Consider the following 27088-nt stretch of genomic DNA (forward strand, 5'->3'; position numbering starts at 1 on the left):
TGAAACTTCAAATCCATTAAACAATAACTGCCCATCTTCCCTCTCCCCAAGACGCTGGCAACCATTCTACCCTGTCTATGAATTTGACTACTAAATGTATTTCATTTAAGTGAAATTACAATATCTATCCAGAAAGTATTCAGCCATGTGATATGAAAAACAGAGACATTTATTGAAGAAGATATAAGATACAAGAAACATTGTACATACGACAATGATGCCTCAGTCCCCTTCAAAGTAGGCACCTTGGGACCTCACAAAGTTCTCCCAGTTGCCATCAGCTGCCCTGTCATATTTTCCTTAATCCCACTGATGGTCTGAAATCTCTTCCCTTTAAAAGGTGATTTTAGTTTTGGGAAAAATCAGAAGTCACAGGGCACCAAATCTGGGCTGTATGTGGGCTGAGTCACCTGGGTGATTTGATGTTTCACCAAAAACTCTGCATGAGACATGATGCATGAGTGGGCACATTGTGGTAGAGCTTCCAGTCACCAGTTGCCCATAGCAGCAGCCTTCTGAATCATCTGAATTATTTTCTCAGAGGAATTGTTCAAACTTGATGTAAAATTTGATGAAGATTCATCACTCTACTTGACTCTAAAATGACTACTCAGTCATTTTAAATGCAACAGCCACACAGTACACATGCTCACTCAGTGGCATCTACTGCCCCAATTGACTAGTACAGTGAAGTTGTCATTGTTAACACATGTGCATTGCAGTCCACTCTCATTGAGTGCTGGGTTACATCAATGTCAGATCTCGTATATATTACGTATCCTTTTGTATTGGCTTATTTCAGTTAGCATGATTGATTTCAAGGTTAACCTATATTGTACCATATGTCACAACTTCGTTTTTAAGGCTCAATATTTCATTGCATGAATATTCCACATTTTGTTTAACTAATCATGTGTTGAACTTTTGTGTTGCTTCCACCTTTTGACTTTTGAGAATAAGGCTGTTATGTTGTACAAATGACATTTACAATTTTAAAACCTGAATTCTTTTTTAATGTATATTATTATGAGAGAATTTATTCTGAAAAGTCACCCATTCTCTGATTCAAATAAGTAGCCTTTATTTAAAATTTAGTGAATAGAGCCTCCTGTATCTCTCCAATTTTTTTATATCTTGGCTTTTCTCTGTGATCACAAAAAATCATTCTTCTTTTCCTATCTCCATTTCCACCTTTCTCTCTGGTTCAGTGACAATTTTTCTTTCTTTTCTTCTCAGAGCTCTAAACTACTTAAGGCTCAGCCCCACCTGGCCTTCAAATCTTGGATCTCTCTAGGAGCTTTCTATGAGTCCCACATTTTCAGTTTCCTGTCAGGATAAGTACATTTGAATGCCTCATCATCACTACACTTAAAATGACTAACAAAACTCATCCTCTTTCTACCAAAGCCTCCTTTCTTTGGCTTGTTTTCTATATTTCTGCCAGTCTAACTGTAAACCTGAGAATTATCTTTGTTAGAGACATACACTAAGACCTGTTGACCCACTGTAATCCTACTGAATTTTATAAACTGTAAATTTGATTATATCAAAACTATGCCTAATTTTTTTAATGGCCCACAGTATAAACTTCCATCATTACATATGTCTTTTTATGATGTGACCACTGCTGGCCTTTTTAACCCCACCTCTTTATTGTCAACCACATAAAACCATTTGCAGTTTAATGAAAATTTGATATCATTCCATTTCTATTGATTGATTTAGTGATTGGTGGTACTTTACTAGTCCTACCTGAAATGCCTTCAAGACTCAGCTCAAATGTTGCCTCTTCTGTAACGCTTTATTGAATCTTCCCTCCAAACCTCCCAATGCATATTGTGTTTATCACACCATGTATCACATACTTGTGTCACAAATGATAGTACAATTATTTGTTTGTATGACCCTCTTTCCTAATAAACTATGAACTTCTTGAGGGTGCCGATTTTCATAATCCCTGTTCCTGACACACAGTGGGCACTAAAGTAATGTTTTGTGATTCAATGACCCAGAGTGATATTCTATCAAATTTGGACCATTGAATGGGCCTTCTACCAGCTTTTCCTACATCCAGTCTTTCCTGTTTTAGAAGCGCTCTGTATCTTGCACAGATTAATATTTTGGAAAAATAACTTGACATCAGGGGATTACCATACTCCCCTAAAGTCAGTAGCTTCCAGTTGTCTAAAATATAAAGTCTACAATTCTTATCCTGAATTAATCTGGCCTCCAAATTACTGTACACTTTATTATATTGATGAAACAGGTTATTTGCCACAGGTGAGATAGAACTAAAATGTGTTTGAATAAATTACCTTACACAATGATTTCTATGTATTCCTTGTTTCTCAGACCCGTTGGAATTTATGAGGGCACAGTGCGTCTTTGCCCTTATCTATAGCATCTCACACATAAAATTCTGTCAGTTGCCATTTAAAGACTCTCCCTGAGATCTTTCTATTATATCTTTGCTTACTGTAATTGTTCTGCTTGAGTGTTTTTCCATCCCGTTTATCAAGATTTTGCCTACTCTGTAGGCCTATCTCAAGTGCAAGTCTCCTCTGAAACCTTTGATTGCCTTGACCTCCTGCTACGTTAGAATGAATCTCTTCCTGCTTTGTACTTCTCTTTTTCGTACATGTTATAGTCTTTTGATACCTCCATTTTGCTCCAATTTTAGTTGAATATGTACATGTATGTTCTGCTTACTGTAAAATACAATGAAAAAAAAGGGATTTGCTTTTATTAGCCACCATGTCATAAGTTATATTCCCTACTTTTTTCTTTTAATGTAAAGATTGATCTTTTCTGGAAGTAATTTCTGGAAGAAAAGCAAATAAGGTGAGGGAAAGTTATTCATACTATTAAGCTGTATACTTTCACATTGCTGTGAAGAAATTTTAAGTATCTCTATTTGGAATTACTTATAGGGTGAATGTTCAGGTGAAATAATATAAAGATTATCTGCTTACTTTCAGGGTTTCATTGGTTCTCCTGGAGAAGTAGGACAGCTGGGACCTGAAGGAGAAAGAGTAAGTACATTTTCTTCAAATATTATTTCTAAAGTGGTATACATATGGTAATGTACAACAGGGGTCATAAACTCAGATGTCAAGCTGGTAATCTTATTGAGTGAAGCAAGCCAGCTTTAATAAAAATCACCTATCAAAAATATAATAAGGTTATGAATTTTACCAACTTTGTTTTGAGAAAATATGATGATATATTTTAAATTCAGTTTTAAAAAACACAAATTGAAATATTCAAAAACCTAATTATGAAAATTTTATTTTGTAATTCATTAATCTTTGATTTGATTATAAACTCTGGACAAGTTTTACAATGTGCAATAAATAATTCATCCTCACAAGAGAGAATTTTTTATTTAATAGTGAAAGATAGCTGTTCATAAATGTAGGTGCTTGTGAATGGAGAATCTTTGCAAGATGGTTTGTATATATTAAAAAAATAATATATGTACAGAAGTCTGACAGCCCAACCTCATCTTACTTAGTTTTAGGCACCAGTGCAATTCAGTGGTTTCTATTTGCAGGCCTTCATTTACATGGTCAGTATTTTTTTTCCAAGTAAAATTTTTATTTTATTTTTTTTTTGTTCAAATACAGCTGTTCCCACTTTCACCCCACCACGTCCTCCCCACCCCATTCATCCCCACCTCCTACCATTGAACCTAACCCCTTTGGCATTGTCCATGTGTCCTTCATACACATTCCTTAATGGCCCTTCCTCCATTATCCCCCATTATTTCTCTCCCTCCTTCTCTCTGGTGACTGTCAGATTTCAAAAGAATAAAATGAAATTATATTAGCTTATTATAAGGTTTGAAAGAAAAGAAAATTATATTAAAAATTTAACATTTAATTTTATTATTATAGGAAGCTATTCAGACAAAATTTTCATTTCTGGAAACTGACTTTCGCTAATGAAAGTAAACCAGATTATTCTTTGCTAGATGAATTTTTCAAATATGTATTTTTTTCAACTGAATGAATTAAATTTCATTTTCTTGCAATTACTTGTAAATGCCCTTCCACAGAACAAATATTCAGAGTTGAAGCTTGCTGTAATAACAATCAAAATGCCCACTCTTCTTTGTTGAGATGAGGTGAAAATTTGCCCTTGGAAAACATACTGGTTATTTGTTTCATTTGTAGAAATATCTTCAGCATGATCTGACAAATAAGCTGCTTAACTGCTTTTTGATACAGCACACTTACACATGATGTTTCCAATCCATCATGCAAAGAATTGAGCTGCTTCTCATTGACAGTTTATACAGTTTACATGTTAATTATTCTGCTGCTCATGATACAATCCCTTCCTGAACTTTTTGTATGAACTTATTTCTAGTCATTGATGTAGTAAATAAACCAAAGTTATATGTTATTGCAGTGTTATCATCTTGGATTTAAGGATCCCAGTGTTGACACTGACCTTCAGTGGACACACTGACTGTAATTATATTCACTAATTTTGACCAATCTGTATGAAAACATTAAGACTGTTGAAAGTCATAAATATAGTTATTTTGTGATATTGTTCTTATCATGGGTACCATGTCCTAATATCTTTTGGCTACTTAAAATTCTGATTAAAACCACAAATTATATAGCTAAGTGGGTGTCACTACTATGTTATAAAACATGTAAGTAGAGAAAAGCAGAAGAGTAATATGGTGCTAATCACTCCTGAAAACAAATAGAAAAAGTGCTTTCTTGAAGTTAATATATATTATATTTATTTATGAAAAATATCTATTTATTTATAAAATATGTATTTATTTATGAAAATGCTTATATAATTTTGTCTGCACTACCCTGAGATTTAGTAAAGCTACTAAAATTTTAGAAAATAATCTCATTTAAAAATGATTGGATATATTCTATAAAGATGCATAAAGTACTAATAAAATGAGTCTTATTGCTCATCTATGAACTCTTTTTTGAAAGAAACATTAGATGAGTATTTCTCAAATGCTGTTGAGTTGAAAATAGATGAATTATTTTAACCAATGATATCTTCTTACTTACCTACTTGTACTATAAGTCCCAACCTACATGGTTCTGACAGTTTTCTTAGTCTCTAAGGCTTATAAGTAGTTTTCAGTCTCAGAGTGATTATATCAATTAAGATGATTTGGACAGCAAGTAACAGAAAACCTCAACTTAAACTGGCTTAAAAGTTAGGACATTTTTAATAGTGATGATAAGGATAATAGCAAATTATTTACTGAATGGTTCTATATATGCAAGGCACTATACAAATACTTTGTATTAATGAACCCCTTTAATACAATACCCAGTAAGATTGGTACTATTATTATTCCCACCATAGATGAAGAAAATGAGGCACACAGAGAGAAAGACTGGTCTAAGACTATACACTGAAAGCAGAGCCAGGATTTGAACATAGATATTCTGGCTCCGAAGCCTGAGTGCTTAAGTACTATGCCCTACTGCTTCTTACATGACCAGAATCCCAGGGTTAGGTTGGGTCTAGGCACAATATGATCTTGAGCCCAGTGATTTCATCATTCTTCTCTCCGCCTTGCCTAATGTTGGATTTATCTTAAGGCTTGTTTCCCACATGATTGCTTGATTGCCGGTGCAAGGGCAAAATGTGCCCTTGTTTATGCTCAAGAGACATGGAGACAGAGGGGAGGTAATTGGTCCTTGGGTGTGGAAAATAAGGCCTGTTTGTCTGGTTGTGCCAGCTTTGGTTATGTGCCTACCTCAGGACAAATAACTATCACCAGAGGAATGTGGGGATTCCATTTAGAAGTACAGAGGGGATGGGTTCCTGAATAAAATCAGGATTCAGTTATGAAGAAGAAAAGGATCCACTTCAGTTACATTAATATATTGAAGCTTTCTGAATATCACACCAATTTAAAGAATACTTTATTTCTCTGGAATATTTCATTAATTGATGTTTGAGAATATTTAACTCAATTATTTGTTCAACAGACATTTAACTTTTGACTTTTTTATATTTTAGGGTGTTCCTGGGATTCGTGGAAAGAAGGGTCTTAAGGGAAGACAGGTAGTTCAATTCTTGTTTCCTGAGGGTCAGTTTAGAGCAGTGTTATCTAATTATGTGCATATTTCTCACCTGTTAAAATATGAATGTGGTTGTTCTTGTCCACAGTCCATGTCATTGGACAGAATTTAATTTTTGCTACTTTGACAGTTCAGCAAATACTACCCGAGAGTGTAAAGGAAAATTCAAATTAAAAATAATTTAAAATTTAACACTTCTAACTCATTTAATGTGCAGTGGGAGAGACTTTTTCCCCCATGACAAGAGCTAAAGTGTCACAGAAAATACATGAAAAATTTAAAACACTAATTCTAGCACTATCCACCCTCATGGTTTAGAGGTTTTTTACATACCTGCTTCAGATGTTAGCTGAGAAACTAGTTTTCTAACATTTCTTATATTTTCAGGTAAAAAAAAATCAATGAGAATGAATTTTTCCAGATAATGTAATAATTTCAGAGATGGGTAGAAGTTTTGACATCATCCAAAATCCCATTATTTAACAATGAGCTAACTGTGGTAAGGGAAGCATCTTCAGGTTATCTGGCTGGCTGAATTAATACAGCTAAATAACCCCCTGCTTTTCGCACATGCTGGTTTTACTACTATTCTAAGATATTTATTAGGGTGAGACAGTCTGTGCTATACTGTATTCTCTAGTCTGTGAGGGGGAAAATTGCTTTTCATGACACCTTTTCTAAAAGTTTGGTGTATATGACTAAAATCTTGGTCATAATGTTAAAGGATTACAAATTTCACCAGAATATTTATATTGTTGTAAAGCATTTTAACCTTTGAGCTTTGCAATATTTCTTGAAGGTAGATGTTAAAAGACTTGCTCAGAATCATGTAGTAAAATTGGTAAAGTCAAGAACTGAGCTCCTCTGAATATAAATCCAGGATCCTTTTCCTTACTTCTTAGATATTCTGCTGTCTGTCTTCTATGTATTGCTTAGAGGAGCATTATTTTTATGACATTTAGAGAACATAGGATAAAAATTATTTTAAAGTTTCACTTTAAAGATTTTAATTTATTAAGATTGAACTTACCAAACTGTCAAGAAATAAAAAATAAGTCAAACATTTTGTTTTCTTGAACTTACATTGAACTTTATCACTAATCTTATAGCAACAACAGAAACTTTTACCATCACCATTAACATCATCACCATTTTTTATTCTCAAGCTGTGCTAAATATTCTATATGCTACCTCATTTAATTACACTCTACTATGCTTCAAAACATTGATATGTTATTTCTTTATGTTTTAGCCCTCAAAAACATGTCTCATACTTTAACAGAAATACTTGTCTATTTATTATGTGTGAAATATTTAAATTAAATATGCAGATGTAACGCTGTCTCAGAATTGATAAATGTTACATTTATCTTCTTTATTCTTGCATTCTTCCTTCTGTGTTTAAGTTTTTTCTATTCTCCTCTTATCAAAGCATGCTGTCAATAAAAGAACTAATTTATTTATGCCACCATATAAATTACTTCCAGTGCTTAAATATTACCTTACCTATTAGCATTTCTGTTTTAAATGTAGTTTAAGACAAAAAGTAATCTGCAATGGTTGAATTTTAGGTATTGGTGAGAAAACATTTTCTCAAAGCTCCTGTGATACGTCATTTCAGTAGCTACCAACTTTATTTATTAATATGACTGGTCTTATGTAAATACTAACTTTATCTTGGCAATGTATAGGTAATATGTAGTTTCCTATAAAATTGTTTATAGAAATTTATAGATAACATCTGGGTTTCTTACTCCATGGGGAATTATAAAATTATCCAATAGATATTATTGAATTCAAAAGGGTAGTTCAAGAAAAACTGGAAAAGTAGTGAGTGGAATGATTACTGGGTTCTTTGTTTGACCATACTTTTCTTTACATTATAAATTTGAAAAGTTTTATTGATTTAAAAACATATGCTTTTTAAAAATTTTATTTTAATCATTGTTCAAATACAGTTTTCTCCTTTTTACTCCCAGTCCAGCCCCCCTCCCAACTCTCCCCACTTCCCTCCCATTACCACCCTCCCCGTAGTTTTTGACCATGTGTCCTTTAAGTTTGTCCCCGTGAACCCTTCCCAATGTCCCCTGAAATTCCCTCTACTCTCCCCTGTGGTCACTGTCAGCCTGTCCTCTATTTCAGTGTCTTTGGTTATATTTTGCTTGTTTCTTTGTTTTGTTGTTTAGGTTCCTGTTAAAGGTGAGATCATATGGTATTTGTCTTTCACTGCAAAAAACATGCTTTTGAAAGTGGGGACAACTGCAACAGGGTAAACAATAAAAATAAAGAAAAATTATACTTTTGTGGTAGATGTAGATACTTAAAAATAATATTTGAAGGACACATGTATCCTAGTGTTTATAATAGAAGATTTGTCTGGTGCTATAATATGTCATATATACTATATGTACTTTTCTTTGTCTTTACCACAAAATTATTTGGCCATGTTTATGAGGAAATCACTATACTTAGAGTAAGATAGAGTTACAGCCACAAGGTAAATTATGCCAAGACTGACCTCACAGACTCTTCCAGAATGTTACCCTATGTGTAAATGCTTCCTTATGTTCTATTTTTTTTAAGTAAAATCATCTTCAGATAGCTTTGACCTTAAGTTAGGGCAACTATATTAACAGGGAATATTATACATCATGGGACACTTGTATTTCAGTTTAGGTGATTAAGATCCCATGAGAAGGCTGGTCTCAGTGCTGTTTAAAGAGCAGTAAAGGGAAAGTATCTTTTGATAATATGTCCACTCTCTTTGATGTGGAAAATGTTAGTTGTGTGAAATACAAATATGGCAATTTTCAGTTTATTAAATCTCATATACTATTTGTTGTTATATATGAAGTAAATATTCAAATACAGAAGTAGAACTAACGGATTCCAGGCCTCCATACAGGCAGAAACCTGTGTATCTGAAAGAATGTTACAGTAACCCAGAAATGCCCCAATCTGAAAGTACCTGCATCTAAGAAACTTTTGGCTCTACGTGTGTCCAAGACTGTTACTTCCAGTTTTCTGCCATTTCAGAGCTATTTAAAAGTGTGGGCTGATGCTTCATTAGGCTACTTCTCTGTGGATCCCATGTTACTTAATTTACTATCATTAGTACTAATATTATTAAAAGATGTACTTTATTGCAATTATCACTTCCCTTTAATTAACCGAATTAGTCTTTCTGTGTTTTGGATCAGCTTGTTACTCAAATTTTAATTAGCTAGAAGTATTCAGTCTTACAAACATAGAGTAGTATGATTCAGTTTTAAATAATTATATTAACATATAATTTGTAGAACAACAGTAGCTCTTTTTAGATCACTTTGTTTTATGTAACATTTTATACTTAGATTCTTAACGTCTGAAGTTAAGGCTAGTAACTAGTAAAATAAATCACTTCACTTTCTATATTATGTGTGATATGAAACACTGTGACAATCAAAAAGAATGAAGATAATAGGCATAGAAAACTAAAATCCAAGCTCAGGTTTTTCTAAATATTAGTCAGGATGAGCTTCTTCGGATTACTGAGTTAGTTTCTAATCTGTGTACTGAAGATCTGTGTTTGACATGCATAGTTTACACAATATTTAAATGTACACATATTGACATCATGCCATATATACATTTAACGCAGAATCATAGAGGAGTGGTGAAAATCCTGTTTATAACTGTTCAACAAGTTAGTAATATTGCTAAGCTTAGGTTTTGAAAAATGTTGCTGTAAATCATACACTCTAGTAGCTGTACAAATGACCACTTATTTCTCTGAGTAAACACTAAGCATTGGAATTAAGTTGTAAGCCAGCTTCCTTAGGGATGTCTGTATTTTTTTAAATAAAATTATAGGTTCACAAGTAAGAGATATCTTCTTCAAGACAGTATAAATATTATATGAATGCTATTGAAAATGAACACATTGAAAACATATTATTTTGGCTATTCAAGAGTTATTTATTATTTAGCCTCATCCTGATATTTTTAAATTTAATGTTTGTGTTATAAAGTTATTTTACATTAAATTTTCCCAGAAAACTCTTTGGCCCCAAAATAAAATGTGCTTATTCACTATTTAAGGATTGAGTTGGTATTTGTAACAAAATCTGTTTTTGTTTTCAACCAGGAAAAGTAGGAAAATTGTTTTGTTAGGAATTTAGTTTATTTTAGGATGAAAGAGTATGTAAAAATAGTTATATTAGCAAATTCATTTGTTCCTTGGTCTTAGATTGTTGGCATTTGAGAAGTTTTTTTTCTTGTATTATAAGCAGTTTTTAATTTCAAGATCTTAGTATATGGTACTTACTAATCACTGCAATTATTTTTAAAGACATCATGTAATTAGTTACATATTAGAAAATACTTGTACTCATGCTTTTGGATATGATTTAGTTCTTTTCTCTTCCTCCTCTTCCCTCCTACACTCCCTCTGTCACTGGGTTTTACGAGGTACATTCAGCAAAATCAGCCTTTGAAGATGGGGAAGCTCAAAAGACTGTTGATTCATTCTTCTCACTATCTGTGAATAGAGCTTGAGTTATTTTTTCAGAGATTTTAAGTACAGTAGTAGACAATCTTTATTGGTCAGGACTCTTTGAAACATAATATTTTACATGTTTTACTGTCTTTATTTGAGAAGCTTCTTGGAACATATCTAATAAGTCAGATTCATCCACTGATTTATAACAGAAAAGAACTCTTTAAAAAACAGAGGAAGCAAGGAAAGAAAGAGGACATGTGTGTATTGGTTAACTTCAGATTTTATGTATATTACATAATTAAGTAGCTTCCTTTTTAATGCAAGGTTTTCAAACTTTGTTCTGTAGTGTCACTGTCAGGAAATTCTATAGTTGCTTTGGGGGAAAAAAGGCATTTTACAGGGGCCTCAGACTGATTCAATCAATAGTCTCTCGTACTGAGTTGGCTGTGCATGTTTATATGGCTCCACAGACCTAAAATACAGCAGAGCTGACTTGCCTAGGTTGAGAATAAACATGAAATCGGAGATTGGGAGTTTACTCTCAACAACTCTCAAATGGTTGTCAGAATAGAGAGGTTTTCTAAGGAGTTTTTCAGACCTGATAGGAATAGAATATAAAAAATCATATTACATTTGAAGTGTGACAAAGAGAAAAAGTGTACTCAGTTTTCTTCCTATGAAAATCTAAATATCACAGTTTTACACTAGCAGAAAAAATAACACCCTTAGTACATTGTAACACTCAGACTTCTGAGATGTTTACTTTTCTAATTATAGAAAGGAGTATCTCCTTTCCTTACACATCTTTCTGTTACAAGACTCTATTTAAAGTAAACTGTATTTTGTCTTCTAACTCCAGTGTTAGAATTTCAGAATATAAAATCCTCTGTTAGACATCTGTTATTAGTTTCTATCCTTAGCTCAAGACCATCTTAAGTTTGTATTGCACAGTATTTCATGTGTATACATTTATGGAAACATTGGAGACTATTTTCTTTCGCCTAGGAAAAGGTTGCAATTCTATCATAAACTACTACTGTTGCTAGAGCATTACAGAAAACTCATTAATTTTTAAGTGATTCTGCCTCTTTCAGGAAAAATGTACTTTCTGGATTCTACTTTACTGGGTATAGTCTATAATAAGTACATTTGTCTAACTATACCTTAACAAGGTGTATGGAGGAGCCCAAGACTCTGAATTAAACCTACTTTCAAGGTTGGGACAGATACTAAGAAGAGGGATGGATACTCAATGAACTACAGTTCATGATCTGGGGAAGGTCTAGGTAGGGCTAGTTTTCACAGAGATAAGACACCAGCAAGTGGAAGTTCAGCCAGGCAGTTATTTTCAGAGCACATACATTAAGGGAAAACTCCGAGTCTGTAGGTTATCAGTATCAGGAATGTGAAGATGTGAGTGCATTTATGGCAGTGAGGTTTGGCTTGGGTTTAGGGACTGTGTTCTCTCTGTGAAAAAATAATAAGAATAAGGTGGGGCCCCTATGATTGAGGGATAGGACATGACATTGTGTACCAAAACTGGTTTTTGGATACAAGAATAAGGGGGAGTCCAGTTCCTAGAACTGGAGTACAAGGCTATAATCAGTCTTTAAGAACAAGGCAGGAACTTGACTTGAAGAACTGAGGTCCAAATCATAGCTTGGTTAACAGTAACCCTGACTTGAAGCTAAGTCTCTGAATATTGGACTAGAAGTCCTTAAATTCCTACCTAGTTGTAAAATTCATCCCAACCATCAGGGCGTGGTTAACACTTGAAGTGTGGATCGAATTGCCCTACCTGTGAGAAGAACAAAGGAGTAGACACTGGATCGTCACACAGCACTTCATACTCTAGCCTTTTCCTACAGTAATTATGGTTCACTTTCAAAGGATTTTAAAACATCAGGAATTCTTGGTAATATGTATTCATGTGTAGAATGTATAGAACTAACTTCTAGGTTTTATTTTAATCCCAGGTAAATTAGTGTCTCTTTTAATTACTTAGCCTTGGGAAAAATCGAATTTCTGTTTTTATTGCTAATGCCTAGTTAGTATATATGCCTTTTATGATAATTTTTATTTGTCTCTATTTTAGATTGAATATGTTGTTTCTAAATCTGTTCTTTAGAAAGAATAAAATATGTTCACAATTAATCAGCCTTCAACAAAAGATTTTCATTGCTTTTATTTTTTAAATTTTAGAAATATAGTCATTTGTATTTTATGGTTATTATGGCCCTCATATTTCTCTAAATATCTTATATGTATTATTTTTCTAATTTCTATATAGAACTAGGAAAAGAACACTTTTTTTAGACTCCCTGAGGAATAAGTTTTCCACTGTTTAAAGATACTTATTTATACTACCCAGTGGTGTATCTACAGGTGTTCTGAAATACTAACACCACATATATTGAAGCATGTGAAGTCTGGGATATGTGTTTTGTTTTAGTGTTAGAAAACTATCATGTTTGATAACACTACCATTGTTAGACCCAGACAAAGAGAGAAATTAGATCTGGGCTCTGGACTTCTGAGACACTGAACATCACAAAAGATAAATGTATTTTTAAAAAGAAACAAAAGTACCCCTGTCCCTCAGGATTCACCCCTTAAAATTGGCGTAGAAACCCTAGACATCCTCTCCTGTTACTGTGTGTTAGTTGTCTACTGCTGTTACGGAATGCTCTAAGTTAGTGATGTAACACAACAATAAATATATAGTATTTCTCAGAGTTTCTGTAAGTCAGGAATTTGGGAGTGACTTATTTGGATGGGTCTAGTTTAGGGTTTCTCATGAGGTTGCAGTCAAGACTTTGGGCAGCACTGTTGGCAGCTGAAGGCTTGACTGGGGCTGGAGGATCTGCTTTGGCTCACTTACTGGCTGGCTGTTTTGGTGCTAGTTGGTGGGAGGCCCCACTTCCTCCTCTTGGGAAATTTCCACATGGCAACTTTAATGTCTTTATGAAATGGCTTTAGGCTTCCACCAGAGCAAGTGATGCATGAGAGCAAGATGGAGGGTGTAGTACCTTTTGTGACCCAGCCTTAAAAGTTGCATGCTATCATATTTATATATTGGGAGGGGACTACACAGGAACATTAATCCCAGGAAGTGAGAATCATGGAGGGGTCCATCTTTGAGGCTAACCACTAGGGTTTAATAGTATTCTGGCCTCAGAGAAATTGTTCTCCATATCTCTTGCCTCTAATCTCATGTCTGAATGCCATGAAGGTTTATAGATGGTACCATTGCTATCATTAGAGACAGAACTGCTCAAGATATTGGTGAGGATTTGAGCAGGAAATAGAAGTACCCAGGTGAGAGGAAAGATGAATTAAGTTACTCCAGTCCATCCCCACCCTGTTGTCCCTGCCAATGGGTCATTTATACTTGTTCTCTAACTAGGCCTTTTGGGCGGGGGTGAGTGAAGCAGGGGAGAGCAACAGGGGGAAATTGGGACAACTGTAATAGAACAACAATTAAGAAAAACTTTGTAGCAAAAAATTAAGTTTTCTAATTCTTCTTTCAGTGTGAATGCAATAGTCTCTTATATAATGAAGTACTATTTCCTGGTAATGCAGAGGTTCTGTTTTCTTGCTTTTCTTTGTGTTTTGATTTATGGTTTCAAAGGTAGTAGAATTAGTGCATTATTTGCAATAGCTGCACCCAGAGACAGCAAAACATTTTGCATTATGAAACAACTCATATTATTTTTAAAATTGCATTTCCTAGGTATAGACACAAAATTCAAGAAGCATGATGAAAACTATTTATACTGGCAATTAGTTGGATATAAAATGCTAGAATGATTAAATTTTTAAATATAGTTATTTAATTAGATTAAAAGATTTTTTAAACATTTTTATTGTTGTTCACATACAGATTTCTGACTTTTCTCCCCACCCCTCCCCACCACTCCAGCCCTCCCCACCTCCCTCCCATTTCCACACCCCCCCGTTACTGTCCATGTGTCCTTTATACTTGTTCCTATAAACCCTTCACCCTTTTCCCCCATTATACCCTCCCCTCTCCCCTCTGGTCACTGTCAGCCTGTTTTCAATTTCAGTCTCTTTGGCTATGCTTTGCTTACTTGTTCATTTTGTTGATAGGTTCCTGTTGAAGGTGAGATTATATGGCATTTGTCTTTCACCCCCTGGCTTACTTCACTTAGCATAATGCTCTCCAGTTCCATCCATACTTTCAAAAAGGGTAGGAGCTCCTTCTTTCTTTCTGCTGTGTAGAATTCCATTGTGTAAATGTACCATAGTTTTTTGATCCATCTAAATGATGGGCACTTAGGTTGCTTCCATCACTCGGCTATTATAAATTGGACTGCTATGAACATCGGGGTGCATAGGTTCTTTTGGATTGGTGTTTCAGGGTTCTTAAGATATAATCCTATCAGTGGAATTGCTGGGTCAAAAGGCAGTTCCATTTTTAGTTTTCTGAGGAAATTCCGTACTGTTTTTCATAGTGATTGCACCAGTCTGCAATCCCACCAACAGTACACTACTAGGGTTCCCTTTTCTCTACAACCTGTCCAACACTTGTTGTTTATAGATTAAAAGATTTTAAAAAGTTAATATAAAAATTTTAGTTTAACAAATATATTCGTTAATTATAATTTGCAATAAAAAAAGTAAAAAGAGGCCCTGGCAAGGCGTCTCAGTTGATTGTAGCATTGTCCCATAGGAGAAAAGGTTGTGGGTTTTATTCCCAGTCAGGGCACATTTCTAAGTTGCAGGTTTTATCCCTGGTCGGAGTGCATATGGGAGACAACTGATTGATGTTTCTCTCTCACACCCATGTTTCTCTCTGTCCCTCTCTCTCTAAAATCAATAGGCATATTATCAGGTAAGGATTAAAATAAATAAAATAAAAAGCAGTAAATACATTCAAAGAAGTGATTTACTTAAATTTTAAAAATCTGGAAACAGTGTCAGTAGTTTTTATATTGAGTGTTACCACATAGTAAAATTTGCAAGTAGGACTTTATCCTTCCTCTATTTAAAGAACATTTAATTACCAATTCTGTTAGTTTTCTACATTTTGCTGCATAAAAATACCACAACCTTAGTAGCCTAAAACAACACTCAGTTATTATCTTACAGATTTCAGCAGTTTAGATTTAACTGGTCTTTCTGCTCAGGGTCATAAGGCTCCACCTAAAATGTTAGCTGGCTGCATTATCATCTGGAGGCTTTACTGGGGAAGAGTTCACTCCCAAACTCATTCAGGTTGTGAGAAGAAATGATTTCCTGGAGGTTGTGGAAAGACTGTAGAACTGGGGACTCTGGCCTTTTGCTGGTTCTTGTGAACTTCCTTTAGGTCTTGTGGACTGTCCACAGTTCCTAGAGGGCACCCACAGTTCCCTGACATGTGGGTGCTTATTTTGTCAGGCTCAAAAGGGAATTCACTAGCTCCAGGCTGCTAGGATGGAGTCTTATATTGTGTAACATAATCATATCAGTTACTTCTTCTCACCTTTGCTTAATTCTGTTTGTTAGGAGAAGCAGGTGATAGTCTCATGCACTCTCACAGTGAGGATACCACACAGGGATGTGAACAGCAGGCAGTGGAAGTCATTAAGGGTCACCTTAAAAGTCTGTCCACTCTACTGATCAAACAGTAGAAATGAGCAAGAAAATGATTCACAAATTAAAGAAATCAACTGAAATCCCTGAAATGTCATATTCTTTATAAAATGAAATTGTATAACTGATCAAAACAATAAAAATGTATGGAAGAGGATTAGGCACAACACAGAAGTAATAATGCATCTCTGGCATACCCATTAAATAGATGGTTATTACATTAATGAAATTGGCAAATTGGGCAAGGAAGGTAAAAACTCAAGCTTTCCTATGGATAATAATTCTGGAAAATGGCCATTACATGTTTGGTAGTGTGAGGATATTTCTAGAGAGCACAATTTGATTTAAATTAATGGTTATAGTATTTTAGTGGGTAAACATGAGACAGAATTTTGTATTTTATTTTGTAACAAATTCTTTCAAGTGGTGAAAGAAACTGTAGAAATTGTCCTTTGTATTCTAAGTTCAAAGACCAAATGTTTTGTCACTATTGTTCCATATTTCACAATCTTAAAGATCATTTTTTTGACAATGAAGATGTATGGCTACAAATATTAAATTTCATTATTAAAGGAATACAGAACCTCTTCAGTATTAAAAAATAAAATATTATGCATGTAGTTGCAAGAATCAAAATAACAACTTAATAAATGGTGAATAAACAGTGACATTTTCAATGATATAAAATATTAACTGATGTTCTTCAAAAGAAAATACATGTTCAATATATACTCAAATGTGATTTTTGTGGCATTGACTGTACTGCATTTCATAGAATAAGAAAATATGTCTAGATGTAGTAGAAAGTATTTCAAAAATTGATGATACAATGATCAATGTGTAAAAAGGATAAAAATAAAACAAATAAGAAATTAAAATGAAATGAAATGCTTAACAGATAATAAAGTAAGAGAAGAAATAATACATAAAACTTTTTAAAGTAGGTATTATTCATTTTAAGAAAACTGTTTCGGGGTCAGATTCAAGTGGAAGAGCTAATAGTTATTATACATATTTTCAAACTACCAGAAGGACAGGATGTTGAAATTAATATTTTATTTTTAATGCTGGTTCTAGAAAGTACAGGCTTTTTGGTAAGTACAGAACTAATCACAGTTCTCTCCCCTCTCCCTTCTTCCTCTTCTTGGGGGTAGAGGTCAGAGTTTTGTGGGAACTGGAGAATAACTCTTCCCTGTGGGTGAGGATGGGTCTTATCAGTCCCAGATAGCAAGCACATCCTGTTGGCAGTCCTGAGTGAGTCCCCAAGGATGCTTTAGCAGTCCAGCTATTTGTTTAGGCTGATTGTTTCTTCATTTCTTAAGAAGACCTTTTCTGAAATATAATTCACATATTATAAAAGTCACTCTTTTAAAGTGTATAACTTGGTGGTTATTGGTATTTTCACAGAGTTATGCAGGCATCACACTGATTTTAGAAAATTTTCATCACCTCAGGAAGAAACCCTGTACCTGTCTATTAGCACTCAGTCCCCATTTCTCCCCCATACCACCAGCACTAGACAACCAGTAATTTGCTTTCTATCTGTGTGAATGTGCCTATTCTGGGCATTTCACATTAATGGAATTATGCAATGTGTCTCTCATTCTTTATTATTTCACTGAGGTTTATGGGAAATCTACTTACAATCTATCTAAAAATCAATCATCTCATGTTTCAGATTTATTACCGTGGTTTTTCTCCATTTTTTCCATTACCCATGCATCATAAATGTTTTCAAATACCCATATTAGCACATACTGACTTGAGTGATGTATTGCAGATTTGTGAGCTTGTTAACAACAGAATTTGACTTCCAAAGACAATGAAAGCAAAATACCTGCCTGAACTTCAACTGACTTTAAAGGGAGTATGGCTACAATATGTTTGCACGGTTGGTTTTTTCATTATCCTCTGATTAAGAATAAGAGAAACTGCTTCTGGTATGAGTTATTTATATCTTAGAAATAGCATAACATTTCCATTGTTAAACTATCTTTTAAACTTAGCCCATTTATACTTGTACCAGTGAATGAATGACTTTTGTCAGTCTGTTAATGTGTAATATTTTGTACTGAGTTGCTTAAATAGTTTATAAGAATCTTAACAATATTTACAAATCAATAAATATAATCCATTGCATAAACAAAAGGAAAGACAAAAATCACAAGATCCTATCAATAGGTGCAGGAAAAGCATATGATAAGGTACAGCACCCATTTATGATAAAAAAAAACACTCAGGAAAGTGGGAATAGAGGGAGCATACCTCAACATAATAAAGGCCATATACAAGAAACCTACAGAAAACATCATACTCAACAGGCAAAAACTAAAAGCTTTCCCACTAAGATCAGGAACAAGACAAGGGTGACCAGTTTCACCACTTCTATTCAACACAGCATTGGAAGTTCTAGTCACAGTGATCAGACAAGAAAAAGGAATAAAAGGCATCCAAATTGGAAAGAAGGAAGTAAAACTGTCATTGTTTGCAGATGACATGATAGTGTACATAGAAAACCCTGTAGGATCCACCAAAAAACTACTTGACCTAATAAGTGGATTTGGCAAAGTAGCAGGACACAAAGTCAATATTCAGAAATCAAAGGCATTTTTGTACACCAACAATGAAATATCAGAAACAGAGATCAGGAAAAAAATCCCATTTGCTATAGCAAAAAGAAAAATAAAGTACCTAGGAATAAACCCAGCCAAGGGGGTAAAAGACCTGTACTCAGGAAACTACATAACACTGAAGAAAGAAATTAAGGAAGACACAAATAAGTGGAAGTATACACCATGTTCATGGATTAGAAGAATTAACATAATAAAAATGTCCATACTACTTAAAGCAATTTATAGATTTAATGCAATCCCTATTAAAATACCAATGACATATTTCATAGATATAGAACAAACATTTCAAAAATTTATATGGAACTATAAACAACCCCAACTAGCCTCAGGAATTTTGAGAAAGAACAAAGTAGGAGGGATAACAATACCTGATATCAAACTGTATTACAAGGCCACTGTAATTACAACAGACTGGTACTGGCATAAGAACAGACACATAGATCAGTGAAACAGAATAAAGAGCTCAGAAATAAACCTGTGTTTCTATGGTCAATTAATTGAAAAATAGGGCAGAAGCATAAAATGGAGTAAAAATAACCTTTTCAATAAATGATGTTGGGAGACATGGACAGCTACATGCAAAAAAATGAAACTCAACCACCAACTTACACCATACACAAAAATAAATTCCAGGTGGATAAAAGACTTAAGTTGCAACACCATAAAAATCCTGGAAGAGAACATAGGCAGGAAAATTTCAGATATTCCATGCAGCAGTATTTCTACTGATATGTCCCCTAGAGCAAGGAACATAAAAGAAAAAATAAACAAATGGGACTTCATCAAAATAAAAAGATTCTGCACAGCTAAAGAAAACATCAGCAAAATGAAAAGGGAAGCAACCTTATGGGAAAATATATTTGCCAATGATACCTCAGACAAAAGTTTGATCTCCAAAATATACAAGGAACTCACACAACTACACTCCAGGAAGACAAGCAACCAATTGAAAAATGGGCAAAGGGTTTGAACAGACAGCTCTCCAAGGAGGACATACAGAGGGCCCAGAGACATATGAAATGATGCTCAGCATCACTAGCCATCAGAGAGATGCAAATTAAAACTACAATGAGATACCACTTCACACCAGTCAGAATGGCCATCATAAACAAATCAACAAAGAGCAAGTGTTGGAGAGGTCATGGAGAAAAGAGGACCCTAGGACACTGTTGGTGGGAATGCAGACTGGTGTAGCCACTGTGGAAAACAGTATGGAATTTCTTCAAAAAGCTAAAATTGGAACTACCTTTTGACCCAGCAACTCCACTGCTGGGTGTACACCCTAAAAATCCTGAAACACCAATTCAGAAAAACCTACGCACTTCAATGTTCATAGCAGCACAATTTAAAATAGCCAAGTGTGGGAAGCAGCCTAGGTGCCCATCAGCAAATGAATGGATCAAAAAACTGTGGTACATTTACACAGTGGAATGCTACACAGAAGGAAGGAAGGAAGGAAGGAAGGAAGGAAGGAAGGAAGGAAGGAAGGAAGGGAAAGAAAGGAGGGAGGGAGTGAGGGAGGGAAGGAAGGAAGGAAGGAAGGAAGGAAGGAAGGAAGGGAGAAAGAAAGAGCTCCTTCCTTTTTCGACAACATGGATGGAACTGGGGAGCATTGTACTGAGTGAAATAAGCCAGATGGTGAAAGACAAATACCATATAATCGCACCTGTAAGTGAAATCTAATCAACAAAACAAATAAGTTAACAAAATAAAACCAGAGACATGGAAATAAGGAACAAACTGACCGTGACCACAGGGGAGAGGGGATGGGGATAATGGGTCAAATAAGGGAAGGATGGTCAAAGAACATGTATCAAGGACCCATGGACAAAGTCCATGTGCGGAGGAAGAATTGAATGTGGGAGGTGGGGGTGGGTAGGGCAGGGGAGAGTAATTGGGGGGAAATGGGGACAACTTTAATTGAACAACACTTTAAAATAGTATAAGAATCTAACAATGTAATACTATTTTTGTTAGCCTTATAGATGTTTTAAAGTAAAAAATATTAAAGCGTTTAAGTTTTATAAATCATTTTTAAAGTAGCCTGGTAAATCCAGTGCTAAATCTTCAGAGAAAAACTGTAGTATATAAAGTAAGAGTAACTGAGTTACTACTTTACCATAGAGTTTGTAATGAGAAAGTGTGTTACTTTACTCGTCTTCATGGTTTTACAGTGTAGAATTCTCAGTAGGCATTTGGGAAGCTTAATTTTCTGTGGCACCACATTTTATGTCTGCAGTGTCTATATGCATTATGCCTTTCCCCAATAAAATTGCACTTAAAGGGGTTTTTGCATATTATATTGTGTCTTGTAATTGGGAGCTAACAGTGTTCAGCACAGCAGAGCAGAAATAAAGCACTGACTCTGTGATCATAAGGACTCTATTCAGTTCTCAGTCCTACCCATCATAGTCGTTCAAGTGATTTAACCTGTCTGTGCTTTAATTGCCTCAACTGAAAAGTAAAAATATTAGTTCTCATTCACTCAACCTATTGTGAAGATGAAATGAAGGAATGTAGATCTAATCATGTGTATAAAGACCTGAACACATGGTAAGTGTGCTAGCACATGCTTCATGGTACTAACCATTTTGGTCTCTGTGGTGTGAGTAGAAGAACAGCATGAAATAGCAGACGTAATGGATTGGTCAGCTAGAAATCTTGGTTATGTTCCCCTCATTCAATGATTTTTATATAATGATGAACAAATTTCTATTTTATCCAGGTTAGCTTTCTGTACATATTATATGACATGTGAAATAATTTTTATGAAATAGAGAAATATTGTACTTAACCAAATCAGTGAAGTTTTATATAAAACAAATACATATTTTTATTGCATTGCCATTTAAGGATCAGAAAATAAATATCTCCTATTACTAAATTTCTTACCAGAAAGTACAGCAAAATTTAATTCTTTATTTATTTTAGGTTTAACAACATTTCTTTCTCTTTCCCTGGGCCAGGGTTTTCCAGGTGACTTTGGAGAGAAAGGCCCCGCTGGTCCTGATGGTAGTCCTGTGAGTAAATTGTGAGGGTCCGACCTTGCAGTCTAACATTGCTCAGACTGCACAGCAACTGTACTTGCCCACCTCATTGCCATATTCATGAATAAGCACTGTGGCCAGTTTCAGTACCACTGTGCACATTCCAATTTGTATTTTACAACATGAGAAACAAACTAAAAATATTTAATGAATAAACTGTATCTTGAGAGAGAGTCACTGACATTATTTTGACCATGTTAAATGTGACTGCTTAAGTAAATATTAGAAATATATGATCACAATACTGTCTTGCATATTGGAGGGGCAAGGGGAAAGAAACTTTTCATGTACATGAAGGGCTAACAAGTCTCATGTAAAAATTGTGCATTTGGTGACTGTTCTTTTGGACTCAAACATGTCATTGATTAACCTTTTGAATATTTTATAGAGAAATCTCGTTTGGGATTGTTCAGATATCTGTGTTCAGATTAGGAAGCCACCATTTAAAAATGATTTTAATTATACTATAAAAGAATAATGACAGATTGCTGTTTTTCCATACTATTGCATAGGTAGAAGTACTTTCAATTTTTGCCCTCAAAAAGCATCCAGTAGCGATCCTCCCAGTTTATGCCATGCACACATTTTTTTTCATAAAATTTTAAGGTAAAATTAGAATCAACCACAAAATTCTTACAGCCTAAATTAGGAAGAGTTTCTATATTTGCACATATGTAAATACTAGCATTTGTCCTTAAACTAAAATGTTTGAAAATAGTTTCTTTTTATTTCTTTTTATAAATTATAACTGTATTGGGTTATTTAGTGAATTTAGCCAAAGTTTTATTATAACAGTATCTTAAATAGAATATTTACTATCTAATTCTTGCCCATGATTCTGGGGAGCTTCCCATTTCAAGCATAATAAAGTAAGCATTACTTACTTTTTTGCTTTAATACCATTTATGTTCAAATATGTGCCACTTAATGACAGGGATATGTTTTGTGACATGCATCGTTAGATGATTCATCATTGTGTGAACATATAAAGTGCACTTACACAAACCTATATGCTAAACGGTACAGCCTACTACATACCTCGGCTGTATGGTATAGCACTGTTGTATGTGCGGTTCATTCTTGACTGAAACGTCATTATGAGGTATATGACTTGCATGCCTAGTGTGAAGCCTACATATTAAGTAAGTGTGATCTTATTTAATATTTTTTCAGTTAAATATGTGTGAGGTTTGTTGGGGTTGGACTCCTGCAATATTTAAAACTTTTTCAAATCTGCTCCTTATTTTATTTAATTTTTTAGTATATTTTATCATTTATGCTATTGTCCCATTTTTTTCTTCCCTTTATTCCCCTCTGCCCTGCACCCCACTCCCACCAGCATTCTACCCCTTAGTTCATGTCTGTGGATCATACATATAAGTTCATTGGCTTCTTCAATTCCTACACTATTCTTAACCTCCCCCGTCCATTTTGTGCCTACCAATTATGCTTCTTATTCCCTGTACCTTTTCCCCAATTCTCCCCCTCCCCCTCCCCATTGCTTCTTGAAGAGCAATTTGAGTCTTTAAAAATCTTTAAAATGTAAGAATAAACTGGATATTTTCAGTTTATTAATTTATACTTCTCTATATTTAATACTATATCTTTGCTTAAACAATTTGAAATACAAAAAAATAAGAGACTCTTCTAGAACCTTATATCATGTAAGTAATATAACAGACATAGAGTGGATTATAAAGACTATAATGTTGAGTTCAAAAGACCATCACAAAGACCAATTGCAAATCAACTGGAAACATTACTGTTGAGAATTTTAAATGTCACTTAAATAATTTAACAATGTTGGTGATTTCTTACATTTGTATAGTGCTTTATGAAACATTTTAAAACCTTTTATATAAGATAATTTTAATTGTGGTCTTTAAATTGAGAACAAATATTATTCCTGTTTGATAATGACAAAACTCATGTTTAGAGAAATTAAATAATGTGCTTCAAAAGAGTTGATAGTGCTTTAAATCATTGGGCCACCTGTCTTTTTATACACTATATAGGCTAGCTATATCTATAATGCTGATTATGAATGGGATTTATTTTCTTTATTACATACATAGGATACATAGAGAAAGCTATACCTAGGCTGGGTGGTGGTCCTAGCAGCCAAAAGCATGAAGCCAGGAGCACTTTGGAGGAATATAAACTGCCACCAGAGATTTATACTTCTTAGGGAGGACACATGAGAGTAGGGAAGTTTTAGAAATTAGCTGTAGAAGTTGTTAAAATTTGATATATTTTTTCCAAAATATTATTGTCTCCATCTACAGAAAATACACTTAGTATTCTGGAGTCCTGTTTAACCAATCATGCACATTTCTCTTCCTTAGGGACTTGTAGGTAGCATTGGTCCTCCTGGGTTTCCTGGGCTTAGAGTGAGTATCAGCTATTATCATTCCTATAAAATATTTCCTTGTGAATTTATATTTGTTAGATATGTTTTAAAACTGTAGAAAAATGAGTTCAGTGTCATTGTTGGATTTCTACCTTGCTCACATGTAATTTCCTAGTGCAAATTAGACTAATAATATGAATCAAAAACTGTATTTTATGATAAGCTAAAATAATTTCTATAGATTTATGTGTACATATGCATTTATGTCTGTGTCATTAAATGTTACTTAATTAAGAACCAGTTTCTTTACCCTGACCATTGTGGCTGGCTCAGTTGGTTGGGCATCATTTGGCAAGGTGAAAGGTTGCCAGTTCAATTCCTGGTCAGGGCACATGCCTGGGTGGCGGCTTTGGTCCCTAGTTGGGGCTTTTATAGGAGGCAGTGGATTGATGTTTCTCTCTCACATCGATGTTTCTCTCCCTCTCTTACTCTGTCCCTTCTTTTCTCTCTAAAAAAAAAACAAATATTTTTTAAAAACCAGTCTCTTCAGAAGTATAAGACATACAATAGCCATTTCTTTTCTTTGAGAGAGTCTTTCTGACCATCTAATCTGGACAGATACAGACAGTTCTGAACAAAAACATGGCATCTGTAGACTTTATACATGGAGTAAAATTGAATAATTGGTTAGGAAACCATCCTGAACAAAAGGCAGGGACAAGACTTCACCAGTGCCATTAAACATTTAAATATGTAATTTATTTATTATACTAAAATATGTGACTATCTTGTTTGTCCACTTAATCAGTTTTTATGCAGTGATTTCAACCCTTTGAGTTTCACTTGAGTGTCTATTGTAGGCAAAGCACAGTCTAGTATAACCTATTCTGTGGAGACCAAAACAATGTACTACAGATATGTAGCTTTCTGCTAATTTTAGATTATTCATTGGAGTGAACAGACTGCTATTTCTGACATATCTTGACAAATACATTTCTCCCTGCCAAGCTAATGGTTAATGACAATGATATGAATTGCAGATATTGTGTGTGTGTGTGTGTATATATATATATATATGTATATATATTCAGAACTATATGCTTTAATATTCAGCTGAGCTAAAGGCAAAATTGAAATATTTTATGAAATATTAGGAGCTTAATGAAAATAGGATCTTAAAGGTGAACTATTTATATCCATATAAAGCTAGGACATGACCATGGGCAGGGATAAGATTTTTCTTAAAAATCAATTTAGAGCTTACTCTAACATGTGAAGTAGGTAATTAAAACTCTGTAGAGTTCTATGCCATAAATTATAGCCATAATATTTTTAGTTTGAACTTGAACACAGGTCTTCTGGCTCCAAATTTAATGTTTTTCCCCTACCTTACCTACTCCAAGGCTGAAGGTGACACCTTGGCCAAAGGAATACATCAAGAGTTCAGTTATTGGAACTATGGTAAAAATCAGAATAACAAGTTTTAACTTTCCATTTTGGGATAGCAGGAGTATATAGAACTGAGAGTCAAAGAACCTGAGAGAGTGTAAGACCTTTAAACTGTTCTCTTGTCTAATAGTACTATAGTAACAATAATAAAATTAGCAATAACAGCTCATATTTATTTAGTGTTTTCTATGTGCTAGTCACATGGAAAATGTTTTATGCCACTTAATTCTCAGAATGACACAACACCACTTAGCTCATAGATGTTGAGCCTGGATTTGAAGTCATGCAATCTTTAGCCAGAGTCCAAAATTTTACCTTTTGTGTTATGACACCTTCCTAAAAATTATATTACCTTAAAGTATATACTGTCAGATGAGATTTTGTTAGGTTTCATGAGAAGCTCCATGTAAAGGTAGAGCCAAAAGCACCATTTTTTCCCTCAGAACTTAGAATAGGGTTAAACCTATAGGTGGCAGTCAGTGGCCTTATTGATTGGGTCAGAAAATAAAGAGGGAAAGGGAGTTGGGCTCTGAAGATACTCTTTGTGCCTTCATTTAGCCTCTTAGAATTATGTTGGTTAATTCAAATGCTGCTGTTATTATGCTTAAGATTAAGACCAAAATTCTTATCATGGCCTAAGATGTCTAGGCTTTTGTTTTTTGTCTGCATCTTGAGCATATATCCTGTGCAGTAACAAAGCCGTTCATTCTCAAGTGTCACACAGCCTCCCTGCTAGATGGCCAAGGAGCTCGTTTGTCTGCCTGAAACACTCTACCTCTGCCTTTCTGCCTAAGAGTTAACTCTTATTCACTTTTCAGTTCCAAGACAGAGCACAGTGCCTGACACATACTAGTGTTCAGTACAAACAACTGGGTTTTCTGTCCTTTCTCTTTCTCCACTCCCCCTTTGGTGAAATGGGAAATATTCCACAAGAATTAAAATGGCTGGTGACACTAACAATCATCTTTGTAATCATCATCTCTTCCTCTACATTGACATAGATAGTATTTTGCACTCTGCAAAATACTTTTACATGCATATGTCTTTTATAAAGTAAATAGAGCAGGTATTACTCCCTATTTTATGATTATTAAAATTTTCAAAGTAATGTGAATGCCTACTATGTATCAAATGCTGAACTAGATGCTAGCCCTAAACATATAAACAAGTTATGACTCCTGTTGTTGGCAATGATTATAATCTAGTGTCATAGAACTAAAAAAAAGCAATATCATACAACCTGATCACTGCTATTATGGACTGAAATAAAGCCACTGAGAAAGCAGCAACTTGTATTATCTCAGAGATTTAGAGTGGGCATCACAAAGGAGATGTCATTTAAGCTGTGTCTTGAAGATTGTGCATGAATGGGGTAGAATAGAAAAGGCTGAAGGGCTCTGAGACAGGAGAGGGGAGAAGTGAAATATTTGGGAGATGGAAAGAGGAGAAGCAGG

General features: G+C 34.4%; 1 protein-coding gene across 1 annotated transcript in view; it reads left to right on the forward strand.

Annotated features, from left to right (window-relative positions):
- The window catches only part of COL24A1 (collagen type XXIV alpha 1 chain), a 342153-nt gene that overhangs the window by 84191 nt on the left and 230874 nt on the right, over positions 1-27088 (forward strand). The window contains exons 12-15 of the mRNA XM_045835493.1: positions 2979-3032; positions 6019-6063; positions 21755-21808; positions 24181-24225. Coding sequence (XP_045691449.1) covers positions 2979-3032; positions 6019-6063; positions 21755-21808; positions 24181-24225 — 198 coding nt within the window. The remainder of the gene's footprint in view (positions 1-2978; positions 3033-6018; positions 6064-21754; positions 21809-24180; positions 24226-27088) is intronic.

Source organism: Phyllostomus hastatus, unplaced genomic scaffold (genome assembly GCF_019186645.2).
Source record: "Phyllostomus hastatus isolate PE091 unplaced genomic scaffold, TTU_PhHast_1.1 phas_contig_209, whole genome shotgun sequence".
Lineage (NCBI taxonomy): Eukaryota > Metazoa > Chordata > Mammalia > Chiroptera > Phyllostomidae > Phyllostomus > Phyllostomus hastatus.